Source organism: Bufo bufo, chromosome 3, assembly GCF_905171765.1.
Source record: "Bufo bufo chromosome 3, aBufBuf1.1, whole genome shotgun sequence".
Classification (NCBI taxonomy): Eukaryota; Metazoa; Chordata; class Amphibia; order Anura; family Bufonidae; genus Bufo; species Bufo bufo.
In genome coordinates this window covers 105,174,505-105,197,404 of record NC_053391.1, presented here as the reverse complement: position 1 = coordinate 105,197,404, position 22,900 = coordinate 105,174,505, and the positions used below count along the sequence as shown (strand labels likewise).

At 43.4% G+C, this 22,900-nt stretch overlaps 1 protein-coding gene across 1 annotated transcript; it reads left to right on the top strand.

Annotated features, from left to right (window-relative positions):
- Positions 1-1,076: 1,076 nt before the first annotated feature.
- ABHD15 (abhydrolase domain containing 15) lies at positions 1,077-16,022 on the top strand. The gene is made up of 2 exons (XM_040423441.1): positions 1,077-2,312; positions 15,371-16,022. Exons 1-2 carry the CDS (start codon positions 1,456-1,458, stop codon positions 15,894-15,896), a joined length of 1,383 nt encoding a protein of 460 aa, XP_040279375.1. The 5' UTR covers positions 1,077-1,455; the 3' UTR covers positions 15,897-16,022.
- Positions 16,023-22,900: the final 6,878 nt, after the last annotated feature.

Genomic DNA, 22,900 nt, shown 5'->3' with positions numbered 1-22,900 from the left:
CTGAAGGTGTATATAAAAGAGTGAATTCATTGGCGATTCAAGTGACACTGTCACAAAATAATTAAATTAAATTCATATAATGAGAATAAACCCAGTAGGCGATGCTCGGCATGTGCCGGAGCGATCGCTGGGTTTGCAGCGGTCACGTGACCGCAATTGGCAGGCACATGACTGCAAGCGTTCCCAAGCAACAGGACGCTTACACAGATCAGGCCGTAGGAACTGAATGTATGGCCTGATCTGAGGTGGCAGGGGGAACCGTGCATGGGCGCATGGGCCAGAGCTGTCGGGCTGGGTTTGCAGCGGTCACATGACTCGGGTTGCAAATTGGCAGGCATGTGACCGCTGCAAACCCAGCGATCGCTCCGGAACATGCCAAGAATCACCTAATGGGTTTCTTCTCATATGAATTTAATGTAATTATTTTGTGACAGTGCCACTTGAATCACCAATGAATTCACTATTTTATATACACCTTCAGTTGTTATTTATATTTTGAATAAAGATCACCCTTTACCTGGGCATGTAAGGACTGGGGTCGTCTCCTTGCTGCTGCAGTTCTCTCCCTATCACAGCTCAGGAGGCAGATGAAGGAGAGAACTGAGCATGTCCATCCACCTCAGCAAGGTGGACAGAAAAATAAGAAAAAGAACAAACAGCAGGTGGCGCTATACAGATACATTTTATTTAATAGCTCAGTGGCTATACAACATTTTTTATTACATGGGCTGGTTTGAAAACTGAAGATTATTTTTCGTGGGACAAACCCTTTAATATTGGTTCTCAAAATTTCACAAGTATTTCCTACTCAAAAAAATTACACAAATGTACATCCAAGATTATGAACATAAACTGTGCTGCTGACCACTGAAATATAAAAATACATGTATATGAAAACATAGTAAACTCTAAGTAAAAGTAGATTTCAGTGGAAATGAAAAACTAAATCTTGAAAAAGCCAACTTAGAATATTCTCCCGCTGATACAAATATGTGGATCAAGCAGAGATGAAATCCGAGCACCCAAGTTCTTTTCTAGTTTAGGACTGGCTTCATGACAATTTCCCCCTAACACTACATTTTATGTCCTTATCACCCACAAGATAAGTGGATTGAATACATAATTTCCACTACAACCACAATTTTATTATTCACATCCAAGTGATCATTACCAGTCCTGGTAGGTCACAACCCAGCAGAGCATTGGCACTAAGGATGAGACACTGTAGCTGCAGGCTTCACTTAAACACAAACAAAAATCACTATTCAAACACTTTGGCACAAGAACAGTTCAACATTTCGTAAATCTCAAAGCCAATGGAAAGCCGAGGACTTAAATAAATAAAACGTTTGCTAAGTTAGAGAAATCGAAAAATGTTTGCGTTGATGAAAGGTTCAAGGACGACAAATCAGGAGGAGGCCGGTCTGAAGTCTCTCCAGAAGTGGCATCGACAGTATGTTTTCAATACAAAGTTTGTGGTGGATTATTTGGTCTCGCATATGTGTTCTTATAAGTTCTATTTCCAAGGTCAAGTTTTGCTCTACAAAGCAGAAACAAGAATGTCCTGTAGAGACTGAAGAAGAAGATTGCTTTGGAGATGATTTTGGAGACTCTTGGGACTCTCTTCCAGAAGGATACCAGCTTATATGCAAACCATCAGCTCTTGCCCATTGGCTGCTTAAAGATATTCAGCGTTTCATTCTTGAGCCAACACGCTGGTGGTGGGTTCATTGGCCAAACGTTCAGACCCTTGTTCAACACATCCTTCCACCTGATAATCCCTTGGAGTTGGCCAGGGAAAACCTACAGCTTACAGATGGTGGCATCATTGCTTTGGACTGGGTAGTAGGACCAAGACAAAGTCCAAAACCAAGAAGTGGGACAAATGTCATAGACAATCCACCATTACTCCTGGTCATTCCTAACCCTTTTGGAAAGCTGACCAGAAACGTTCAGCAACTTTGCCTGCTTGCATTAGGAAAAGGCTACTATCCAGTGATTTTCAACAGACGTGGGCAAAATGATTGTCCTCTGACAACACTTAGACTGCAGGATTTTGGAGAACCTGGAGATCTAAAAGAAGCTGTAAATTATATTCGTTTTAGGCATCCAAGTTTGATGCTCTTTGCTGTAAGCGAAGGTCTTGGGTCTGGACTATTGCTTTCTTATCTGGGAGAGTGTGGCTCCTCCAGTTACATGACAGCTGTGTCCTGCATTTCACCAGTCTTCCGCTGTCAGGAGTGGTTTGAAACCAGATTGCCATGGTATTATGAATGGCCTCTGCTACATTATCAGAAAGCCATTCTTAGCAGGTAATGCAAAACCCGGAATAATGGGATGACGTATGGTTTATATTGTTATAATGTAACACAGCATAGTCTATTACAAAGCATTAATATAAAAACGGAAGGCACTTAAAGGGGTTGTCCGAGTTATTTTTTTGTTGTTTCTATGTTCATAACTGGGCAAATATAACAGCTTTCCAATTAACTCACTTTATCTCCAGTGGCTGGTTTCTCAGATTTCACTGAGGGTCACATGACCTGTGATGTCAGCTTCTCTCCCTGCTCTGATAAACTTTGTTTACAAGCCTGTAAACAACACGTCACTGTGCTGGCCACGCCCCCTTCACTGCCTCTGCTCTCTCTCCTAGGATTCTTAACCCCTTCAGCTGCACACACTGGGTATCTGCAGCAGTCACAATTCTAGGCACAGGAGCTGACAGACTAGAGAGAGCATTGCACAAGAAGGTAGGGGAAAGATCCTGTGTATTAGCAGTGTCATTATACAGCTGGGACTTGTAGTTCTACACATACAACATGCTGCAGAGTCTCCCAGCAGGCAGACATGTCACTCAGCGCAGCTCTTGTATTCACTCCCTTAGCAGTGTCATTATACAGCTGGGACTTGTAGTTCTACACATACAACATGCTGCAGAGTCTCCCAGCAGGCAGACATGTCACTCAGGGCAGCTCTTGTAGCCACTCCCTTAGCAGAGCAGGGGGAGGGACAGAGGTTGTTTTTATTGCATGTAAACAAAGGGCCAGAAAAGAACCAGGGAAATGAGGAAATATATATATTTTTTTTTTTGCATAAAACTTGCTTAGCTTTGTTATATATTGCTGCCCATCAGATTTTTAGTGCTATATATATTTTTTTCATAACACGGACAACACCTTTAAAGAGGACCTTTCACCTATCCTGACATGCCTGTTTTAACCCCTTCAGGACCCTGCCATTTTTCACCTTAACCACCTCCCGACCGCCTAACGCAGGGATGCGTCCTGCAAGCGGCCGGGTTATTCCTCCTCGACGCATCTACGCGTCATCTCGCGAGACGCGAGATTTCCTGTGAACGCGCGCTCACAGGATCGTGAGCTAAACAAGTTGATCTACAGCCTGCCAGCGGCGATCATTCGCTGGCAGGCTGTAGATTTTTTTTAACATCAGAAAGGTATATTAGACGCTGTTTTGTTAACAGCGTCTGATATACCTGCTACCTGTTCCTCTGGTGGTCCCTTTTGCTTGGATCGACCACCAGAGGACACAGGCAGCTCTGTAAGTAGCACCAAGCACGACACTACACTACACCCCCCTGTCACTTATTAACCCCTTATTAACCCCTGATCACCCCATATAGACTCCCTGATCACCCCCCTGTCATTGATCACCCCCCTGTAAGGCTCCATTCAGACGTCCGTATGTGTTTTGCGGATCTATGTTGATGTTTGCCTAACTTTCTGCCGCACTGCGCTGTGCAGCGCGGCATCACATGGTTTTAGATGACTATCATCTCCGCCCCTTCATTAATATTCCGCCTCCTGCCGCACATCGCCACCTCCTCCGTGCATCCGCCCCCCCGAATCATATCCCGCCTCCTGTCGCACATATTGCCTCCTTCATTGAGAAGAAAACGCCCTGCCTGGAGGGGTGTGGCTTAGCGCAATCTGTTGCCGCCTGGTTACCGACCCTCCGAGCGCTCTGCATAATCACTGCGGCTGATGGTGACGTCACCGGGCTCCCTGCGAAGCGGATGAAGCTGCTTTGCTCTGCAGAAAGGGACCCGGTACGTCACTGAATCTAATAAAAGACTCACTTTCGGCTGAGAATTTGTGCAACGTATATGGGGCATCAGAAAAGTCTTGTAAAGGTAGGACAGTCATGTATGTAATATTTATGTGCTTGTTAAACAATTACACAAATGTCCCCAATCCCGGACAACCCCTTTAAGGAGTTAAAATGGGATGTCTCACTTCAGTAAGTCGGAGTTATCATGTAGAGAAAGTTAATACAAGGCACTTACTAATGTATTGTGATTGTCCATATTGCTTCCTTTGCTGGCGGGATTCATTTTTCCATCACATTATACACTGCTCGTTTCCATGGTTACAGACCACCCTGCAATCCATCAGTGCTTGCACACTATAGGATAAAGCACTAGCCTATGTCCGCTCCCATGGTCCCGGCCACCAGAGAGGCTGATGCTTTTGCCTAAAGTGTGCAAGCACGACCACCACTGCTGGATTGAAGGGTGGTTGTAACCATGGAAACAAGCAGTGTATAATGTGATGGAAAAATGAATCCAGCCAGCAAAGGAAGCAATATGGATAATAACAGTATATTAGTAAGTTGCTCATATTAACTTTCTCTACATGATAAATGGCACTTACTGAAGTGAGACAACCCCTTTAAGACCCTTGTATACATAGATTGGCGGTAATGTAATTGAATGTCTCAGGACCCCTTTTTTTATGATCAGTGGGTGTTCCAGCAGTCAGACCCCCAGTAATCTGATATTTATCACCTATCCTGTAGATAGGCGATAGGTCATTATGGTAGGACAACCCTTTTAAATATACTATAGATTGTGTGCAGGCCCGGCGCTATAATAAGGCGGACCAAGCGGCTGCCTTAGGGTGCAGAGACAGGGGGGCTGAAAAATGAAACTTTTTTTTTATTTTTTATAAATCACTTGCGCTGCCGGCGCCCCCCCCACGCCAAAATGTAGCTTCGCTTGTATTGGCAAAAATCCTTGCACTGGCCCTGATTGTGTGCAATCTGAGGAGGTTAATGATTGATAAATTTCATGCCAGACATTTATGCTTAACCCCTTAAGGACTCAGCCCTATTTCACCTTAAGGACTTGGCCATTTTTTGCAAATCTGACCAGTGTCACTTTAAGTGCTGATAACTTTAAATAGCTTTTACTTACCCAGGCCGTCCTGAGATTGTTTTTTCGTCAGAAATTGTACTTCATGACAGTGCTAAAATTGGGTCAGAAAAGTTAATTTTTTTGCATAAAAAAATACCAAATTTACCAAAATTTTTGAAAAATTAGCAAATTTCTACGTTTCAGTTTCTCTACTTCTGTAATACATAGTAATACCTCCAAAAATTGTGATGACTTTACATTCCCCATATGTCTACTTCATGTTTGTATCATTTTGGGAATGATATTTTATTTTTTGGGGATGTTACATAGCTTAGAACTTTAGAAGCAAATTTTGAAATTTTTCAGAAATTTTCCAAATCCCACTTTTTATGGACCAGTTCAGGTCTGAAGTCACTTTGTGAGGCTTACGTAATAGAAACAATCCAAAAATGACCCCATTTTAGAAACTACACCCCTCAAGGTATTCAAAACTGATTTTACAAACTTTGTTAACCCTTTAGGTCTTTCACAAAACTTCATGGCAAATGGACATAAAATTTAAGAATTTCAATTTTTTGGAAAATTTTCCAATATAATTCATTTTTCCAGGAACAAAGCAAGGGTTAGCAAACAAAACTTAATATGGGTTGCCCTGATTCTGTAGTTTGCAGAAACACCCCATATGTGGTCGTAAACTACTGTTTGGCCAAACGGGAGGACATAGAAGGAGGGGAATGTCATATGGGTTTTGGAGGCAGATTTTGCAGGACTGGTTTTGTTTATATCATGTCCCATTTCAAGCCCCCCATTGCACCCCTAGAATAGAAATTCCAAAAAAGTGACTCCATCTAAGAAAGTACCCCTCGAGGTATTCAAAACTGGGTTTACAAACTTTGTTAACCCTTTAGGTGTTCCACAAGAGTTAATGGCAGATGGAGAAACAATTTTGGAATTTAAATTTTTGGGAAAATTTTCCATTTTAACCCTTACTTTATTACTGGAAAAAATTGGTTAACAGCCAAACAAAACTCAATATGGGTTGCCCCGATTCTGTAGTTTGCAGAAACACCCCATATGTGGTCGTAAACTACTATTTGGCTAAATGACAGGACATAGAAGAAGGGGAACGCCATATGGTTTTTGGAAGGCAGTTTTTGCTGGACTGGTTTATTTACACCATGTACCCTTTCAAGCCCCCTGATGCACCCCTAGAGTAGAAACTCCATAAAAGTGACCCCATCTAGGAAACTACGGGATAAGGTGGTTGTTGTTTTGGGACTATTTTAGGGTAAATATTTTTTGGTTGCTCTATATTACACTTTTTTGAGGCAAGGTAACAAAAAATGTAAATTCTAAAATTGTTTCTACATTCGCTATTTAGTTTTTTGGAACACCTAAAGGGTTAACAAAGTTTGGAAAGTAACTTTTGAATACCTTGAGGGGGTGTAGTTTCTTAGATGGGGTCACTTTTTTGGAGTTTCTAGTCTAGGCTACATCAGGGGGGGCTTCTAATGGGACATGGTGTAAATAAACCAGTCCATCAAAATCTGCCGTCCAGAAACCATATGGAGTTCCCTTCATTCTATGCCCCGCCGTGTGGCTATATAGCCATTTACGACCACATATGGGGTGTTTCTGCAAACTACAGAATCAGGGCAATAAATATTTAGTTTTGTTTGGCTGTTAACCCTTGCTTTATTACCGGAAAAAAAAAAGGATTCAAATGGAAATTTTCCCAAAAAATGGGTGTTTTGGCACAGTTTTTATTTTATATTTTTAACGCTGTTCATCCGAGGGGTTTGGTGAAATGTTATTTTTATAGGGCAGATTATTACAGACGCGGCAATACCTAATATGTCTACATTTTAAAATATATTTAGATTTTACACTATATTATCATTTTAAGAACCCCAAAAAATTATTTTAGTATCTCCATAGCCTGGGAGCTACAGTTTTTTTTTTTTTTGGGCAACTATCTAATGTAGGGGCGGGATGAGATGGCGGTTTTATTGGCACTAATTGGGGGTGCATATGACATTTTGATGTCGCTATTACACTTTTTGTGATGTTAGGTGACAAAAAATGGCGTTTTTTACACTTTTTTTTTTTTTTTTTTTAATCCTGTTCATCCGGGGGGAGGTTACATGTTATTTTTATAGAGAAGATTTTTATGGACGCGGCGATGCCCAATATGTATGGCTCTCAGACTTTGGAGACACTAAGCAGGCATCCTCAAACTGCGGCCGTCGAGATGTTGTAAAACTACAATTCCCACCATGCCCTGCTGATGGCTGTAGGTTGTCTGGGCATAGTGGGAGTTATAGTTTTACATCTGGAGGGCTGCAGTTTGAGGATGCCTGCACTAAAACTAATATTTTTGGAAAAATAAAATGGTTCTGTGTCTCCAAAGTCTGAGAGCCATAGTTTTTTATGTTCTCTAGGACAGTGTTTCCCAACCAGTGGGGGCTCCAGCTGTTGCAAAACTACGACTCCCAGCATGCCCGGACAGCCTTTGGCTGTGCGGGCATGCTGGGAGTTGTAGTTTTGCAACAGCTGGAGGCACACTGGTTGGGAAACACTGCTCTAGGAGACTGTTGGGGATTATAAAAATTTAGTACTCCATGGAAGTGTGATACTCCCTGAAGCAATCGATAACGCAGAGGCCCGGATGATCGGGGCACGTGTAACATTGAGTGGTGGTGTCCTGCCGCAGAGGCCCGGATGATCGGGGCAAGTGTCACATTGAGTGGTGGTGTCCTTCCGTATCCCCCTCTTGTGACACACTCTGCATCTTTTTTGGGTTTGTCCTTTCTTTCCAGTATGGGAGACCACACCTGGAAAGTGTTGGCCAGGGACGATCCGGGCGCCTCCAATTCCCGAGGTACTCCGGCCTGCTCTTTCCCGGTCTGAAAAAATCAGGTTCTTGAGGACTGCCTCATAGAATTGGAGGAATGTCCCTGTGCTGCCAGCGCTTCGGGATAGTACAAAAGTGTTGTACTAGGCAACCTGTACCAAGTAGACCGCAACTTTTTTGGGTTTTGCGCATTGCATTATATGACTTGAGGACTTGATCAGAGAGATCAGCTCCTCCCATATATCGATTGTAGTCGACGATACAAATCGGGCTTGAGGACCGTTGCCGCAGTTCCTCGCACAGAGACGGGGGTGGTGCTGTTACCGTGGATTGTGGACAGTATAAGGACATCCCTCTTGTCCCTATACCTGACCAGCAACAGGTTTCCACTGGTAAGTGCACGGGTCTCACCCCTGGGGATAGGTACCTGGAGGGGGTGGGCAGGGAGGCCGCGCTGATTTTTCCGCACGGTCCCACAAGCGAACGTGGATCTGGCGGCAAGGGACCTGAACAAGGGAATGCTAGTATAAAAGTTATCCACGTACAAGTGGTAACCCTTATCTAGCAGTGGGTACATAAGGTCCCACACGAGTTTCCCGCTTACACCCAGAGTGGGGGGACATTCTGGGGGTTGAATACGGGAATCTCGCCCCTTGTACACACAAAATTTGTAAGTGTACCCTGAGGTACTCTCACAAATTTTGTACAGCTTCACAAACTGTGAAGCAACGAACTGTTGGGCGTACAGGTTCGTCTGCTCCACCATCAGATTCACAAATGGGTCACTGAAAAAAAAAAACTAAAAAAGTCAATTTCAGTAAAACCCACTGTGGGAATCTGGATTCCTGGATTCCCAACAAAATCCGGAATCTCGGGCTCAAAATCCACTGGGGGACACCAGCTAAGTTCACCGGCAGGGGGCTCCGGTGGGCTTATTTGGTGGGCCGGGAAACCAGTACGAGCCCCAGGGCGGCTCGTACTAGGGTGGGCCACAGGGTCCCTAGCATGCGGGGCCCCTGGCTCCGCCTGGCGGCGTCTCCGCCGCCTTGGGGGCTCATCGTCATCAGATGATGATGAAGAGGATGCGGATGACAAGAGGAACGCGGGGTCATCCTCATCCTCACTGGGGCTCTCAGAGTCGGAGGCAATCTGGGCGTATGCCTCCTCCACCGAGAACATCCGGCGGGCCATGGGTATGTGTGTGTGCGTGTGTATGTGCGTGCGTGTAAAACTTTATTGTATGTGCGTGTGTATGTGCGTGCGTGTAAAACTTTATTGTATGTGAGTGTGTGTGGGGGCACAGGTGTTCGCGTACTAAAAACTAAAAAAAAAAATGGAAAAGTGCTAGGAAAAAAATAAAAAAAGTTCAAAGTTGCTGATCAGCGGTACAATGTTGATCAGTGGTGGGCCGGGCGATGCGCTAACAGTGGCCGGACGCTAAGAGTGCCGGCCAGTCAGCGCACGCGCAAAAAAATAAAAAAGTGGTGGTGGGGGGGGTCTAGGATCTCAAAGCTAGAAAATAATAAGTTTAGATAAAGTGTCTTGTTTTTTTTCCCTAACTTTTCCCTTCTATCCCTGCCTAACGGTGCCTCTCTCTCACTGACCCTAACCTACCTGGAGGGTGATGGGTGCCGATGGGGGGGATCGCAGGAGCCTGGTGAGGACGGTGGAGGTGCTGAACAGGAAGAGGAGGGGAGAGAGGAGCGCTGGAAGTTTGAATCTCGCGCCCCTCTCCCTGCACCAATCAGCACCCTGGACAGCGGCATTCAGCACCACAGCCAGCACCGCCTCTCCCAAATGCTCGGACTGTGATTGGTGGTGTGTAATCACACCACCGATCACAGTCCTTTTCCGGTTCATCGGGTCACCAGAAACCCGAATGGATCGGAAACGCAGCAAACCGCAGGTCTAAATTGACCTGCGGTTTGCTGCGATCACCGATACGGGGGGGTCACATGACCCCCCCGGCGTTGACAGGATGCCCGCTGAATGATTTCAGCGGGCATCCTGTTCCGATTCACTTCCGCTGTGCCGCAATCGCGTTTTAAACCCATGACGTACCGGTACGTCATGGGTCCTTAAGGACTCGGGAAACATGCCGTACCGGTACGTCATGCGTCCCTAAGGGGTTAAAGGGGTGGTCTCACTTCAGTAAATGGCATTTATCATGTAGAGAAAGTTAATACAAGGCACTTATTAATGTATTGGTATTATCCATATTGCCTCCTTTCCATCACATTATACACAGCACGTATCCGTGGTTACGACTTACGACCACCCTGCAATCCAGCAGCGGTGGCCGTGTTTACACACTATACGGAAAGGCTGGAAGTGCGCATAGGCCAACACCTTTACCTATAGTGTGCAAGCACGGCCACCACTGCTGGATTGCAGGGTGGTCGTAACCACGGATACGTGCTGTGTATAATGTGATGGAAAAGAGCCAATATGGAAAATCAGAATACATAGTAAATGCCATTTGTTGAAGTGAGGCAACCCCTTTAAGTGTGCTACACTTAATAGGGTTAGGCAAAAAATGTCTTTGTGCATGCATTGCATGTTTTCTATGTGTGATAGGAACTGCATGTGTCTTGTTTCTGACTGACTTAAAGGGCTTCTGTCAGCCCACTAAACAGTTTTTTTTTTTTTTTTTTTGCTTAATAATAACCCCTACACTGCAATTTATCCATACATAAGTAAAATAAGAATTTTGGTTCAGTAGAATTTGCTAAAACCCTATTTTTATAATATGTAAATTACCTTGCTACCAGCAAGTAGGGCGGCTACTTGCTGGTAATGACGCCCCCTCTGCTTGTTGATTGACAGGGCCAGCGGACGGGATCTTTCTCCGCTGGCCCTGCCTGTTTTCATTCAATATCTGGCGCCTGCGCCGCGGCCGTACCTATCTTCAATCGGCGCAGGCGCACTGAGAGGCAGCCACTCACTCGGCCGCTTCATCCTCAATGCGCCTGCGCCGGGTGTAGATGTGACGTCATCGGCGCAGGCGCATTGAGGATGAAGCGGCCGAGTGAGTGGCCGCCTCTCAGTGCGCCTGCGCCGATTGAAGATAGGTACGGCCGCGGCGCAGGCGCCAGATATTGAATGAAAACAGGCAGGGCCAGCGGAGAAAGATCCCGTCCGCTGGCCCTGTCAATCAACAAGCAGAGGGGGCGTCATTACCATCGGAGGATGCGGCTGCTACCAGCAAGTAGCCGCCCTACTTGCTGGTAGCAAGGTAATTTACATATTATAAAAATAGGGTTTTAGCAAATTCTACTGAACCAAAATTCTTATTTTACTTATGTATGGATAAATCGCAGTGTAGGGGTTATTATTAAGCAAAAAAAAAAAAAAACGGTTTAGTGGGCTGACAGAAGCCCTTTAAGAGCAGGATGTCCATATATGTGTAAGGCTACTTTCACACCTGCGGTAACAGGGTCCGGCAGGCTATTCCAGTGGGGAAACAGCCTGTCAGATCCGTGCTTACACTAGCCCACCGTGCCGCCGAAAGTCCGCTCCGGCCCCATGCAAACATGCCGAGAGGCGGCCAGACAAAAACTACAGCGATACTGGGTGTGTGCATTCCACATTATGCGGAACAGAACGGCCGGCTTCTAACAGAACAGTCCTATCCTTGTCTGTAATACAGACAATAATAGGACATGTTCTATAATTTTGTGTAACGGACATGCGGACATACAGGATACACGGAATGCACATGGAGTCTTTTCTGTTTTTTTCCGGCCCCATTGAAGTGAATGATTTCAAATACAGGCCACAAAATAAATAAATAAATAAATGGTATGGACACGGAAAAGAAAATAAGTTTGTGTGCAGGAGCCCTAATATGGGCCCCAGAATCAGTTACACTGGTGGGCCCTAGGTACCCCAGTCCGACACTGGTAGTTCACATGTGTCGTGCAGGCAGAAATATCTCCAACCTTATTCCTTTATTAGGTAGAAGTAATAATCAGCATGAGTGTGGCACATGGCAACAGCACTGGCTTAGATTTACTACGGTGTTCAGGACTCCATTTTGGCATAAAACGCAGCGAGACATAAGGGGACCGACATAACGGGGCTTAAGAGGTGACTTTTTGCACCAAAATGCTTCAACATTCCACAAAATACAACTAAAAGTTGTCTTAAAAATTTAGACAGGCAGTTTATAGATTTATCATACAGCATGTGCTGCTGTGATCATTCTGTTGCATTTAAAAACTCCCCGTCTACATGACTAGCCATTAATTAATCTGTGCCATCGTGTTCCAGAGTCTGGGAATCCCCTTTATAAATAACTGTCACAAGGGCAGTGGAGAACTCTGTTGAAGAAGTCTTGGAGGAGCTCAGAGAAGATGCTGTGCCAATGACAGCTCATTGACACTTAAGAATATCGAGCTGAATGGGGTCAGCACTGAATGAACTTGAACGGTACCCATCATTTTAAATAAATAAACTTTAGAAATGTAACAGTGCCAAGTCAGACGTTTTGATCAGTGACAGTCTGGATCTTGAGACCTCTGATTGCTAAAAAGAACAGAAGGACTCGCCAAAATGTTTAATTTTAGGTTGGCTTCAATCCAAACAGGCATCTGAAGTTTCAGGTTTGCAGTCCTCATGCACACGACCATATATGTTTTACCATCCACAAACCACCGATCTGCAAAACACAGATACCGGCCATGTGCATGCCACCAATTTTTTTTCCACCTCCTGTAGAAATGTCCTATTCGCGTCTGCAAAACGGACAAGAATAGGACATGTTCTATGTTTTTTTGCAGGCCAGCGAAATGGACATACAGATGTAGACAGCACAGTGTGCTGGCCACATTTTTTGCAGTCCCAATGAAATGAATAGGTCTGCATCTATAATACCCCAGAGTGGCATTACCACTTCTGCACCCTGCTACTATCTCTAATGAGAAAAAAAGGAGACCAGAGATGGCCAAATGGTGAGAGTGGAAACTGTGTCCACCCAATAGAACCAAAAGGTCACCTATGCAAATAACTCGGTACCAGCAAAAAACTAAGAACAGAGCTCATAGTACCGTATATAAAAGTATAATTTTTTATTGAAAGATGATTAAAATGGGAAATAAATTAATAATATGCCGTTAAAAAGTGAAGGAGAGTAGCAAAGAGAACGCCATCCTGGCGCTGCACACGTATCAAATAGAAAAATGTAACAATTAATGATACTGAATATATCCAAATATGGTATAATAACCAACTGTTGGAGAATAGTGTATATAGAGAAAAATATACAGCAAGTATTAGGTAAGTCTAAGATCAAAAAATGGCTGCATGGCTAAAGGGATTGCATGCAAGTGCTGAGATGACTAAATGGAGGCAATCCGCAATAATAATGAGGTATCAAAAAACACCTGCATCCAATGCCGTATGGAGCCAAAGAAAACAAAGACTCACCTAAGAAAGAGGTGTGCTGTACCGACCAGGATGGTGCTACCCTGATGCGTGTTTGGTCATCTCAGCACTTGCATGCAATCCCTTTTCCCTTTAGCCGTGCAGCCATTTTTTGATCTTAGACTTACCCAATACTTGCTATATATTTTTCTCTATATACACTATTCTCCAACAGTTGGTTATTATACCATATTTGGATATATTCAGTATCATTAATTGTTACATTTTTCTATTTGATACGTGTGCAGCGCCAGGATGGCGTTCTCTTTGATACTCTCCTTCACTTTTTAACGACATATTATTAATTTATTTCATATTTTAATCATGTTTCAATAAAAATTATACTTTTATATACGGTACTATGAACTGTGTTCTTTGTTTTTTTACTATCTCTAATGGGCTAATATCATGTCATCTGTGTATTTATTGCAGGTCCTTCACAATGTGCATTCCTATTTGAAACTATGTTCAAATGTAATGTACCTGGTTCACCAGTAGGTGGCAGCAAACATGGCAGTGCTACATTTACAGAGAGTGGAACTTCCTCTTCCATCCTAACACCCCCCTCTGTGGTGTGGTGTCCCACTTGCTGCAGGGAGGGTGGAGTTATAGTTTACCCCCTGCCAGGGTAGGGTGTGCAGCAGCTGCATGTCCCTGCGCCAGTCAAGAAAAGCGAGCCAGCTAGAGCACCTTCAGCTCTGCTGGATATAGAGGCCACAGCTTGGAGCCTCAGGAGCCAGGAGGAAAAGTTCCCTGGATTAAGCTAGAGTTAGGCTACAGAGAGAAGTTGCAGCATCCTGCAGAAGCAGAGACTGTATTTAAGCCTGTCAGCACAGCAGAGCCAGGGAGTAACTGATGTAGCAGAGAGGAGTTTGCCTGCCAGAGTTACATGCTGAAGCCGGCTGGGAACCAAGACAAAGTCTGCAAATAGTTTGGAGAAACATTTATTGAAAGTAAAGCTGCTTTTCAACTTCATAACAAGGTCTGGACTCAATTTATTCTTTATCCCACAATTCAACTACCCCCTTTGTCGACTTCAGAGTCAACGCCTGGGGTTTCAACGTATCCAGGTACGAGCACCATGACACGTGCACAAAACATTGAGGGACATTATAGGCAACCCTAAACCACTCGGGGTACCAATACCATTTCTTAAAGGGACTCTGTCCCGTTGTTGCTTAATTGCAACTGGCATCACAAAACACTTATCTCATGTTAAAGGGACCCCTTGCGGACCGCCTTGTTGCACATCCGATCCGCAAAAAATGTGGATCAGATGCAGACTGAGAATACAATCGTGTGCATGGGGTGTTATATGGAGTAGTATAAGTGCATTTTTAAGGTGTGTTCACATAGGCTTTTAGAGCCATTTTTCCAACTTACATGGATTGGGAACTAAAACACCATAACTTTACATGGTAGGGAAAAAACATTTCTATGGTGGTCTTTTTAAGTGAGCCAATAATGCCAGAAAAAATGTGAGTGAATAGTCCTTATGAATATTTCCTTGAAAAATTTCATTTAATAGAGAATGATGCAGTCATGGCCCCTAGGGTGAAGTGGGATTGGGTGGAAGGGTGCCAGAGCTAGCGGAGATTGTAAGCCCGATAATAAAAAAATTATCTGCTTCTACACTCCTGAACATCACAATAGCAAAAACAGGCAGAGCTACTTGTTCCACATCCAATTAAGGATGGATGCTGTATGTATTATTAGGAAGATTTCTAGATCTGCAAATGATATGTAGTCTTGCTGTAAGCTTTTTAAACTAATATATAATATGCATCATACAGAAAACGTCAAAAAGCAACCAATCAGATCTATTTCACTTAAAAACTGAAATCTGATTGCATGCTATGGGCTATAATAAAAGTTTTTTTTGCACATTTAGATGATCTTTATGCATCATAAAATACATTGATGTCTCCTCTACATTGCAGATATTTCACAGCTTTAGGAGAAGTTGTATCCACTGATAAACTATTTGGAAGCAATTCTCTACAGGAACTTCATGAGACGTTACATTGCCAGTATGAGAATAGGAAAGTAAGCTGGGACAGCTACTGGGAACGCAACGAGCCCCTGCGTGATGTGGATGAAGTTGCAGTCCCAGTGCTATGCATCTGTAGCATGGACGATCCAATCCGAGGATCACCACAGACTACGCTCCCCATTGAACTTTTTAGAACCAACCCTTACTTTCTACTCCTGTTAACACATCATGGAGGGCACTGTGGGTTCCTTACAGAATCACCAACCACATGGAGTCATGAAGTTACGTTGGACTATTTTAGATCTGTAACAGAGTTTTTCCGTACGGAAGAGAAGAAAAAATGGTTCACAAAACGAAGGAATTCAAACTTGATGACCCGACGGAGAAGACCTACTCTGCAAAGACGAGAAACTGCTGTTTATAAAGATCTCAAAGAGGAGATTTTTAACTGGAAACGGTCATACACTAGATGAAAGTCACACTGGATAGCAACGTAAACCAGTGGTAGTATTTAATACAGCCGGTAAATGAGATCGGTTAGCTGTTGCTGTCATTTTTGTATAAAATAGATTCCTTTACTATTTTAAGCTTTAAACAGTCTAAAGAGAAGCCAGATTTCTCATAGTGGCCGACGCTGGATGAGAAATCTGATGCATTTTAGGCTACTTTCACACTAGCGGCACGGACCTCCGGCAGTCTGTTCCGTCGGGTAAACAGCTTGTCTGATCCATCCTGCCGCTAGGGACCGCGTGCCTCCGGACTGCTGCTCTGTCCCCATTGACTATAATGGGGGCGGAGTTCCGGCGAAAGTCTGCCGAAATAAATGTCGGACATGTCGTAGTTTTATTCCGGCAGCCTCTCGCCGTGCCTCGCCGTAACTCCGCTCCCGTCCCCATTATAATCAATGGGGACGGAGCAGCAGCCCGGAGGCACACGGTCACTAGCGGCAGGACAGATCTGACAGGCTGTTCACCCGACGGAACAGCCTGCCGGAGGTCCGTGCCACTAGTGTGAAAGTAGCCTTAGACTGGATACAGTAAGTTTATACCAGCTATTATTTAGCTCAGTTTGTGCCAGAATTTTGAAACAAAATTCAGGCACATTGCTAAGCTACAACCAGTGATGGTCAGTTCGCAGTGTTCGCCAGCGAACACATACGGGCTGCCATCTTGACTCACCCGTCCGGCGATGCACAGATGAGCCCTTACCTGTGCCGGGAGCCAGTCTAAAATCAAATGCAGTCACCGGGAGCAGGCAGTTCCGAGAACAGCCGTCGGGGGCCTTCATAGGGCTGTTCTTGGAACTGCCTGCTCCCGGTGACCGCATTTGATTTCAGACCGGCTCCCGACACAGGTAAGGGCTTACCTGTGCATCGCCGGACGGGTGAGTCAAGATGGCAGCACACATATGTTCGTTGGCGAACACTGCGAACTGACCATCACTGGCTACAACCCCATGCTGAGCATGGTGGGTATAAGTGTCCACAACTCTTACATAAATGTGGTGTAAGGGATATGTCCACAAATTCTGGAGCATTTGCAATTGTACATCTGTCCCAATGTGTTTCTTCCTCTCCCAAGTCTTTTTTTCAGAGGTATCCCATTCATTTATGCTTGCTTCCAAATCCCATCATAAACCTTTAGGATATACAGTGGGGAAAATAGGTATTTGATACACTGGCTTCTACAAAGAATGGAGAGGTCTGTAATTTTTATCATAGGCACACTTCAACTGTGAGACGGAATAAGAAAATATAAAAAAAATCCTGAAAATCACAATGTATGATTTTTAAATAATTAATTTGCATTTTATTGCATGAAATAAATATTTAATACAAAAGAAAAACGGAACTAAATATCTTATAATAATCTCCAGATCGGTCAGGTTTTGGGGAGGTCGCTGGGCTACATTGAGTTTCAGCTGCATCCAAAGATTTTCGATTGGGTTCAGGTCTGGAGACTGGCTAGGCCACTCCAGGACCTTGAAATTATTATTACGGAGCCACTCCTTGGTTATCCTGGCTGTGTGCTTCGGGTCGTTGTCATGTTGGAAGACCCTGCCACGACCCATCTTCAATGCTCTGACTGAGGGAAGGAGGTTGTTGGCCAAAATCTCATGATACATGGCCCCATCCATCCTCCCTTCAATACGGTGCAGTCGTCCTGTCCAGTTTGCAGAGCCAGAATTCTTGCTGGTTGGTAGGTGATCAAATACTTACGGTATTTCATGCAATAAATACGTTATTTAAAAAGTCATACAATCTGATTTTCTGGATTTGTTTAGATTCCGTCTCTCACAGTTGAAATGTACCTATGATATAAATTACAGACTTCAACATTCTTTGTAGGTGGCAAAAATCGCCAGTGCATCAAATACTTATTTTCCCCACTGTATTTATAGGAGCAGGATTTGCTGCAAAAAATATGTATTTGACATCTATAGTTATAATGACAGCATGTAGCTAAGCACAAAAATTTCATTTTTTTTATTCTGTACCAAAAAAAAAAAAAAAAGCCTATCTTCCAAATCATGTAAATGATGTATTAGATTACTATAAGCTTCTGTTGAATAAGGTAAACAGGTATAGACGATTGACGACCTACCGTGAGCATCTGATCAGCAGGGGTTGGGCACAGCTGTTTTGGGGTAGCTCCAGAACCACACAACTCTGCCCACTGTGATGGGCACAGCTGGTTACTGCACCTGAATGGGCGTCTTTAGAATTCTTTGGATCAAAGCTGCAGGATAATAAACTTAACTGAATGAGCGTATATGTCTTTTTTTCAGCTTTATGATATATGACATCAACACACAGAGGTGCAAGAAGTAGATGTGGGTTACTGTGTGCAGGGTACGTCCACTGGAGAGTTGCCCCCTATAGTCATAACTAAGAGTGCCTCTGCAGAGTGTTTCCACTTATTAGGCCTCGTTCACATTTCTGTGTCCTTTTGACATCCATTAAAAAACAATCAGTTTCATCCGTGAAGATGTCTGAAGGATCCATGTTTGGTCCATGTGTCCATTTTTTTGTCCTTCGTGTGTCATCAATATTCCATGGAAGCATCTCCTACCAGTGGTCAGTGAAAAACGGACCAAACACTGATGCCATCCTTGTTGTGTCCATGATTTTCCCGGAACCCACAGGCTTTAACGGGCGTGTTTGGTCTGCATCACAGACCAAAGTAGTGCCTGTCTTTGTTATTTTATTTCACAGATCTAGTTAGTAAAAAATACAGATATGTGAACAAACATACTGAAATCTATGGGTACGTGTGCGTTCAGCATTTTCTCAGTGAAAAACAGAAATGTGAACAAGGCCTTATTCCTTCAAAGCCTTTATACTTTAATGGCAACTGCCGTAGATTTAATGGCAACTGCCGTAGATTTACGGTGCAGTTTTTTTTTTTTTGCAGCGTGTGAATGACATTTCTTAAAACGTTATTACTCGTACTGTAAACCACTGAGGATCTGCCGCACAAAATTCTGAGTTTACATCCTGTGTGGACATACCCTAACAAAAGGAAATAGAGGATATATTATACAGAAATCCATCGTATCCAGAAAAAGACTGCACAAATGTAGCAAAGAACCACTCTCAATGTGTACTAAAATTACTTTATTACAGTTGATTTTTAAACATTTCCTTTGCTATGATACAAAGGATAATTACAAACAAAATATTACATAGGATTTAATTTCTCTCCTTTTCTGACAACTTGGTAACAGCTTTAAATGCACAATCTATACAATTAATACAGGTTATATAATATATTGTGAAACCAGAGGATTACCAGAATACTGACATTACACTGTACAAGAGACCTCACTGTACAAGACCCCAAGAGGCAGTGGAGTGGGAACACTGCACTGCAGAGAAAATGCACACCCGCAGGGACGTCAACCAGTAGGATATGGAAATGTGTGTGGGATTTGTGCTGATCTCTTGCAGGAAGTTCCAGCTAATGCTAAAAAATCAACCTAAAGCTGCGGAAAACAATATTCTTAATCATGAGGGAAGGGGGCCTGAACATAAATGCATAGATATGCATTCTATTTATACTGGTAAAATGACAAACATATAAAATGATACTTTAAAAGCAGTGGTAATATATGAGTATGCTTCGGGGGGGAGGGGGTGCGCCTCTGCGATCACCTGAAAGGAACTCCAAATGCTAAAGTGCTACCCACATGCAACAACCTTAGCAATGCCAACAGCTTGGCTAACAACATTCTGGTAAATATAAAAATATATCCTGAAGGGAAACTCTCGTGACATGACTGGTGGTTACAATCGTGGCCTTGATAGAGCTTTTCGCTATGCAGAGAGGCAATAAGGCACGGCATTGGGGGATTCTGATTATCAAGGAACTAAGTGAAACATGCAGTCGGCAAACTCAAATTGTGAGTTCCAGGTTGGAGACCGTCTCCAATGCATCCTCAATCCTATACAGCACCTACCATTCGTATTCTAGACAGCATGCACCATGACTGCTGCTCATCCCTATATACATCTGCATTGTTGACTGCCTTCCCTACACGCTCATGTGCAATGCCAACTGCTGATCAAGCTTTATACAGCACTTGGGGAGTGTGCAACTCATCTGTGCCCACCCTGTGCAACAATGGAGTGGGCTAAATAAATATGCACGCAAATACAGCAATTTACTCCTTGCCCCACAAGGGCAAAGAAGCCGCTTGTTCTAGTGTTTTACAGCAGGTACAATATTGAGTGAAATGTAGTTATTACTGCTGAGGTTATGAGCGGGTGCACAAGATGGCAGCTTGATGGTAAGCATGACTGCAATCTCTAGCACCAGCTACCGCACGTTCCAGGTGACCATCTCCATCCATGTAGCACTTCAGTGAAAGTCAGCTTTACAAATGCCTGTAAGGCATGTCTCTTGGCAGCATCTTGCCCGGGTATCTGCGGGTGTGCATTCGCAATCTCCCTAATTAAAGACATTCTCAGCCATGTGCGTCTTTGCTAAAATGGGGGGAGGGGGGGGGGGGAAAGATGAGGGGGAAAGAACATTTTTTTGTTTTTTTCTTTGTCCAGATGTTGCAAACAGTGGGAGTGTACAGAGTAAAGTGAACAAAGATTTCAACTTAAAAAAATATATATTCTTGTAACTACAAATAAATGTGCAAATAAAAATTCTGAAACATGCCAGGAGCAGGAAATGCAACAAGAATATATCATCATCATGGCCAACAGAATGCAGTTGAATGGTCTGGATTTTTTTTCCAGCTCACTGCAGATAGGGATATATGGTGGATACACTGCGATAAGGTGCAAAGCTAAAGCACAAGTCCAAATGGGACATGTTACTTTATAACCCACAGACATGGCGGCGCCTCAAGCAGGTCACAAAACACCAAATCTGATGGAATACAAGCTACGGAAATTTAAAGGGACAAAGAAACATTTCACTTTGTGATCGAAAATCATGTCTTCATTAAACGCCACAAGCCCCACCTTCACCAGTCTATGCCATACAGTGCTTACAATTGTATTAAATTCTGCAAAAATGAATCTCAAATATGGCCAATAGGTTCCCCCAATGTATCTCAAGGGCCGCAGAAGAATTTGCTATACAAAGTTATTGCCAATTAACAAGCAGTCTAGAATAATAATGATCCAGAGTTGATAAGAACTGGGGGAAAAGTTGTTCCATAAGGCCTCCCATCACACATGTAGTTGGTCTGGCATTTTAAAGGGAACCTGTCACAATGAAAAGCAATGTAATCTGCAGGCAGCATGGTATAGAGCAGGAGGAGCTGAGCAGATTGATATGTAGTTTTATGGGAAAAGATTCAGTAGAACTTGTATTTCATTCAAGTTTCTGCTCATTCTGGGGTTTAAAGTCCAGGAGGCGGTCCTATCAGTGATTGACAGCTCTCTCTGTATATAGTCATAGAGGGAAGGCTGTCAGTCACTGATAGGACCGCCTCCTGGACTTCAAACCCCAGAATTAGCAGAAACTTAAATGAATGAAATACAAGTTCTACTGACTCTTTTCCCACAGATCTATATATCAGTCTGCTCAGCTCCTCCTGCTCTATATCATACTGCCTGCAGACTACACTGCATTCTCATAGTGACAGGGTCCCTTTAAATGCTGAAATAACCAAAAGATTAAGGCTTATTTTCAGGTCACACTCATGCAGTTTTTATATTCCTACATCTGTGAACTGCATTTTTTCCCTATAGAATATGGTATGGAAAAAATGTCTGAAAAAAGCCAGACATGAGGGAGTAGTGGCTTATCATAGCCAACAACTGCCAAGCAAAACTCAGTAAAAATGCATTGTGATAATTCTTGAAACATGTACGATATATAAAGTAGTGAAGAGGATTTATCTTCAGCTAATAGAATAAGGCTACTTTCACACTGGCGTTTTAGTTTACGTTTGCGACATCCGTTTCACGGCTCTCACAATGCATTCTGAATGGAAAAGGATCCACTCAGAATGCATCAGTTCAGTCTCCATTCCGCTCAGGCAAACGGATCCGTCCTGACACACAATCTAAGTCAATGGGGACGGATCCGTTTTCACTGACACAATATGGCACAATAGAAAACGGATCCGTCCTGGCACACAATGTAAGTCAATAGAAAACGGATCCGTCCTCCATGGACTTTCAATGGTGTTAAAGACGGCTCAGTTTTGGCCATGTTACAGATAATACAAACGGATCTGTTCTGAACAGATGCATGCGGTTGTATTTTCTGAACGGAAGCGTTTGTGCAGATCCATGACGGATCCGCACCAAAGGAGTGTGTGAAAGTAGCCTAATGACGATATGGTCCCAGCGCTTTAGTGCACCATAATCTTGCCGCAATGTATGCTCCACACATCCGTCAGCAGTCTGGACATATTTACCCAGGATCACATGAAGGATATAAAAAGGAATTTGAGGGGAGGTTTCATTCAGTCGAGTGTTAAAATGTGTGTTAATAGGATTGTTAGACAACTCAAAGTCCTTAGTCCTCTCAGCCAACCTTTTCGTTGCCCTACACAATACAAGCAAGCTATAAGAAAATGTACAATATACACAAACCTACCCTTTTCCCCACCTCAGCTTTTAATAAGAAGCCGTTCGTAAGCTTGGTATCACACAGCGTGGACTCAACAAGTCCTTTCTTGTAGTTAATCGGCTGGCTGAAATAGGCCCTGGGATCTCATAAATAGAATTTCTTTTTCTTGTTTAGCAACTTAAGTGTTAATAAAAATGCTCTAGCATTTACAAATTATTAAGTCAATATAGCTTTGTGTAATATGCACTAAATATTTTTCACATAGATTATTTACACCAGTGTCTTTGCTGCCCAATCACCTCCCTCGTAGTCAACAGGAAGAACCAGTCCCTACTGCGAAACTGGTGATAGACAAGAAAAAAAAAAAAGAAAAAAAAAAAAAAAAGAAAGAAAAAGCGTGGTACTAAAAACAAGAATAAAAAAAACTTTCAAATCCA

Bases quoted from the DNA above. Each gene is read 5' to 3' on its own strand.
- ABHD15 (XM_040423441.1), top strand. From the start codon at position 1,456: ATGTTTTCAATACAAAGTTTGTGGTGGATTATTTGGTCTCGCATATGT. The intron at 2,313-15,370 runs GTAATGCAAAAC...TCTACATTGCAG, and splicing joins CAGAAAGCCATTCTTAGCAG to ATATTTCACAGCTTTAGGAG.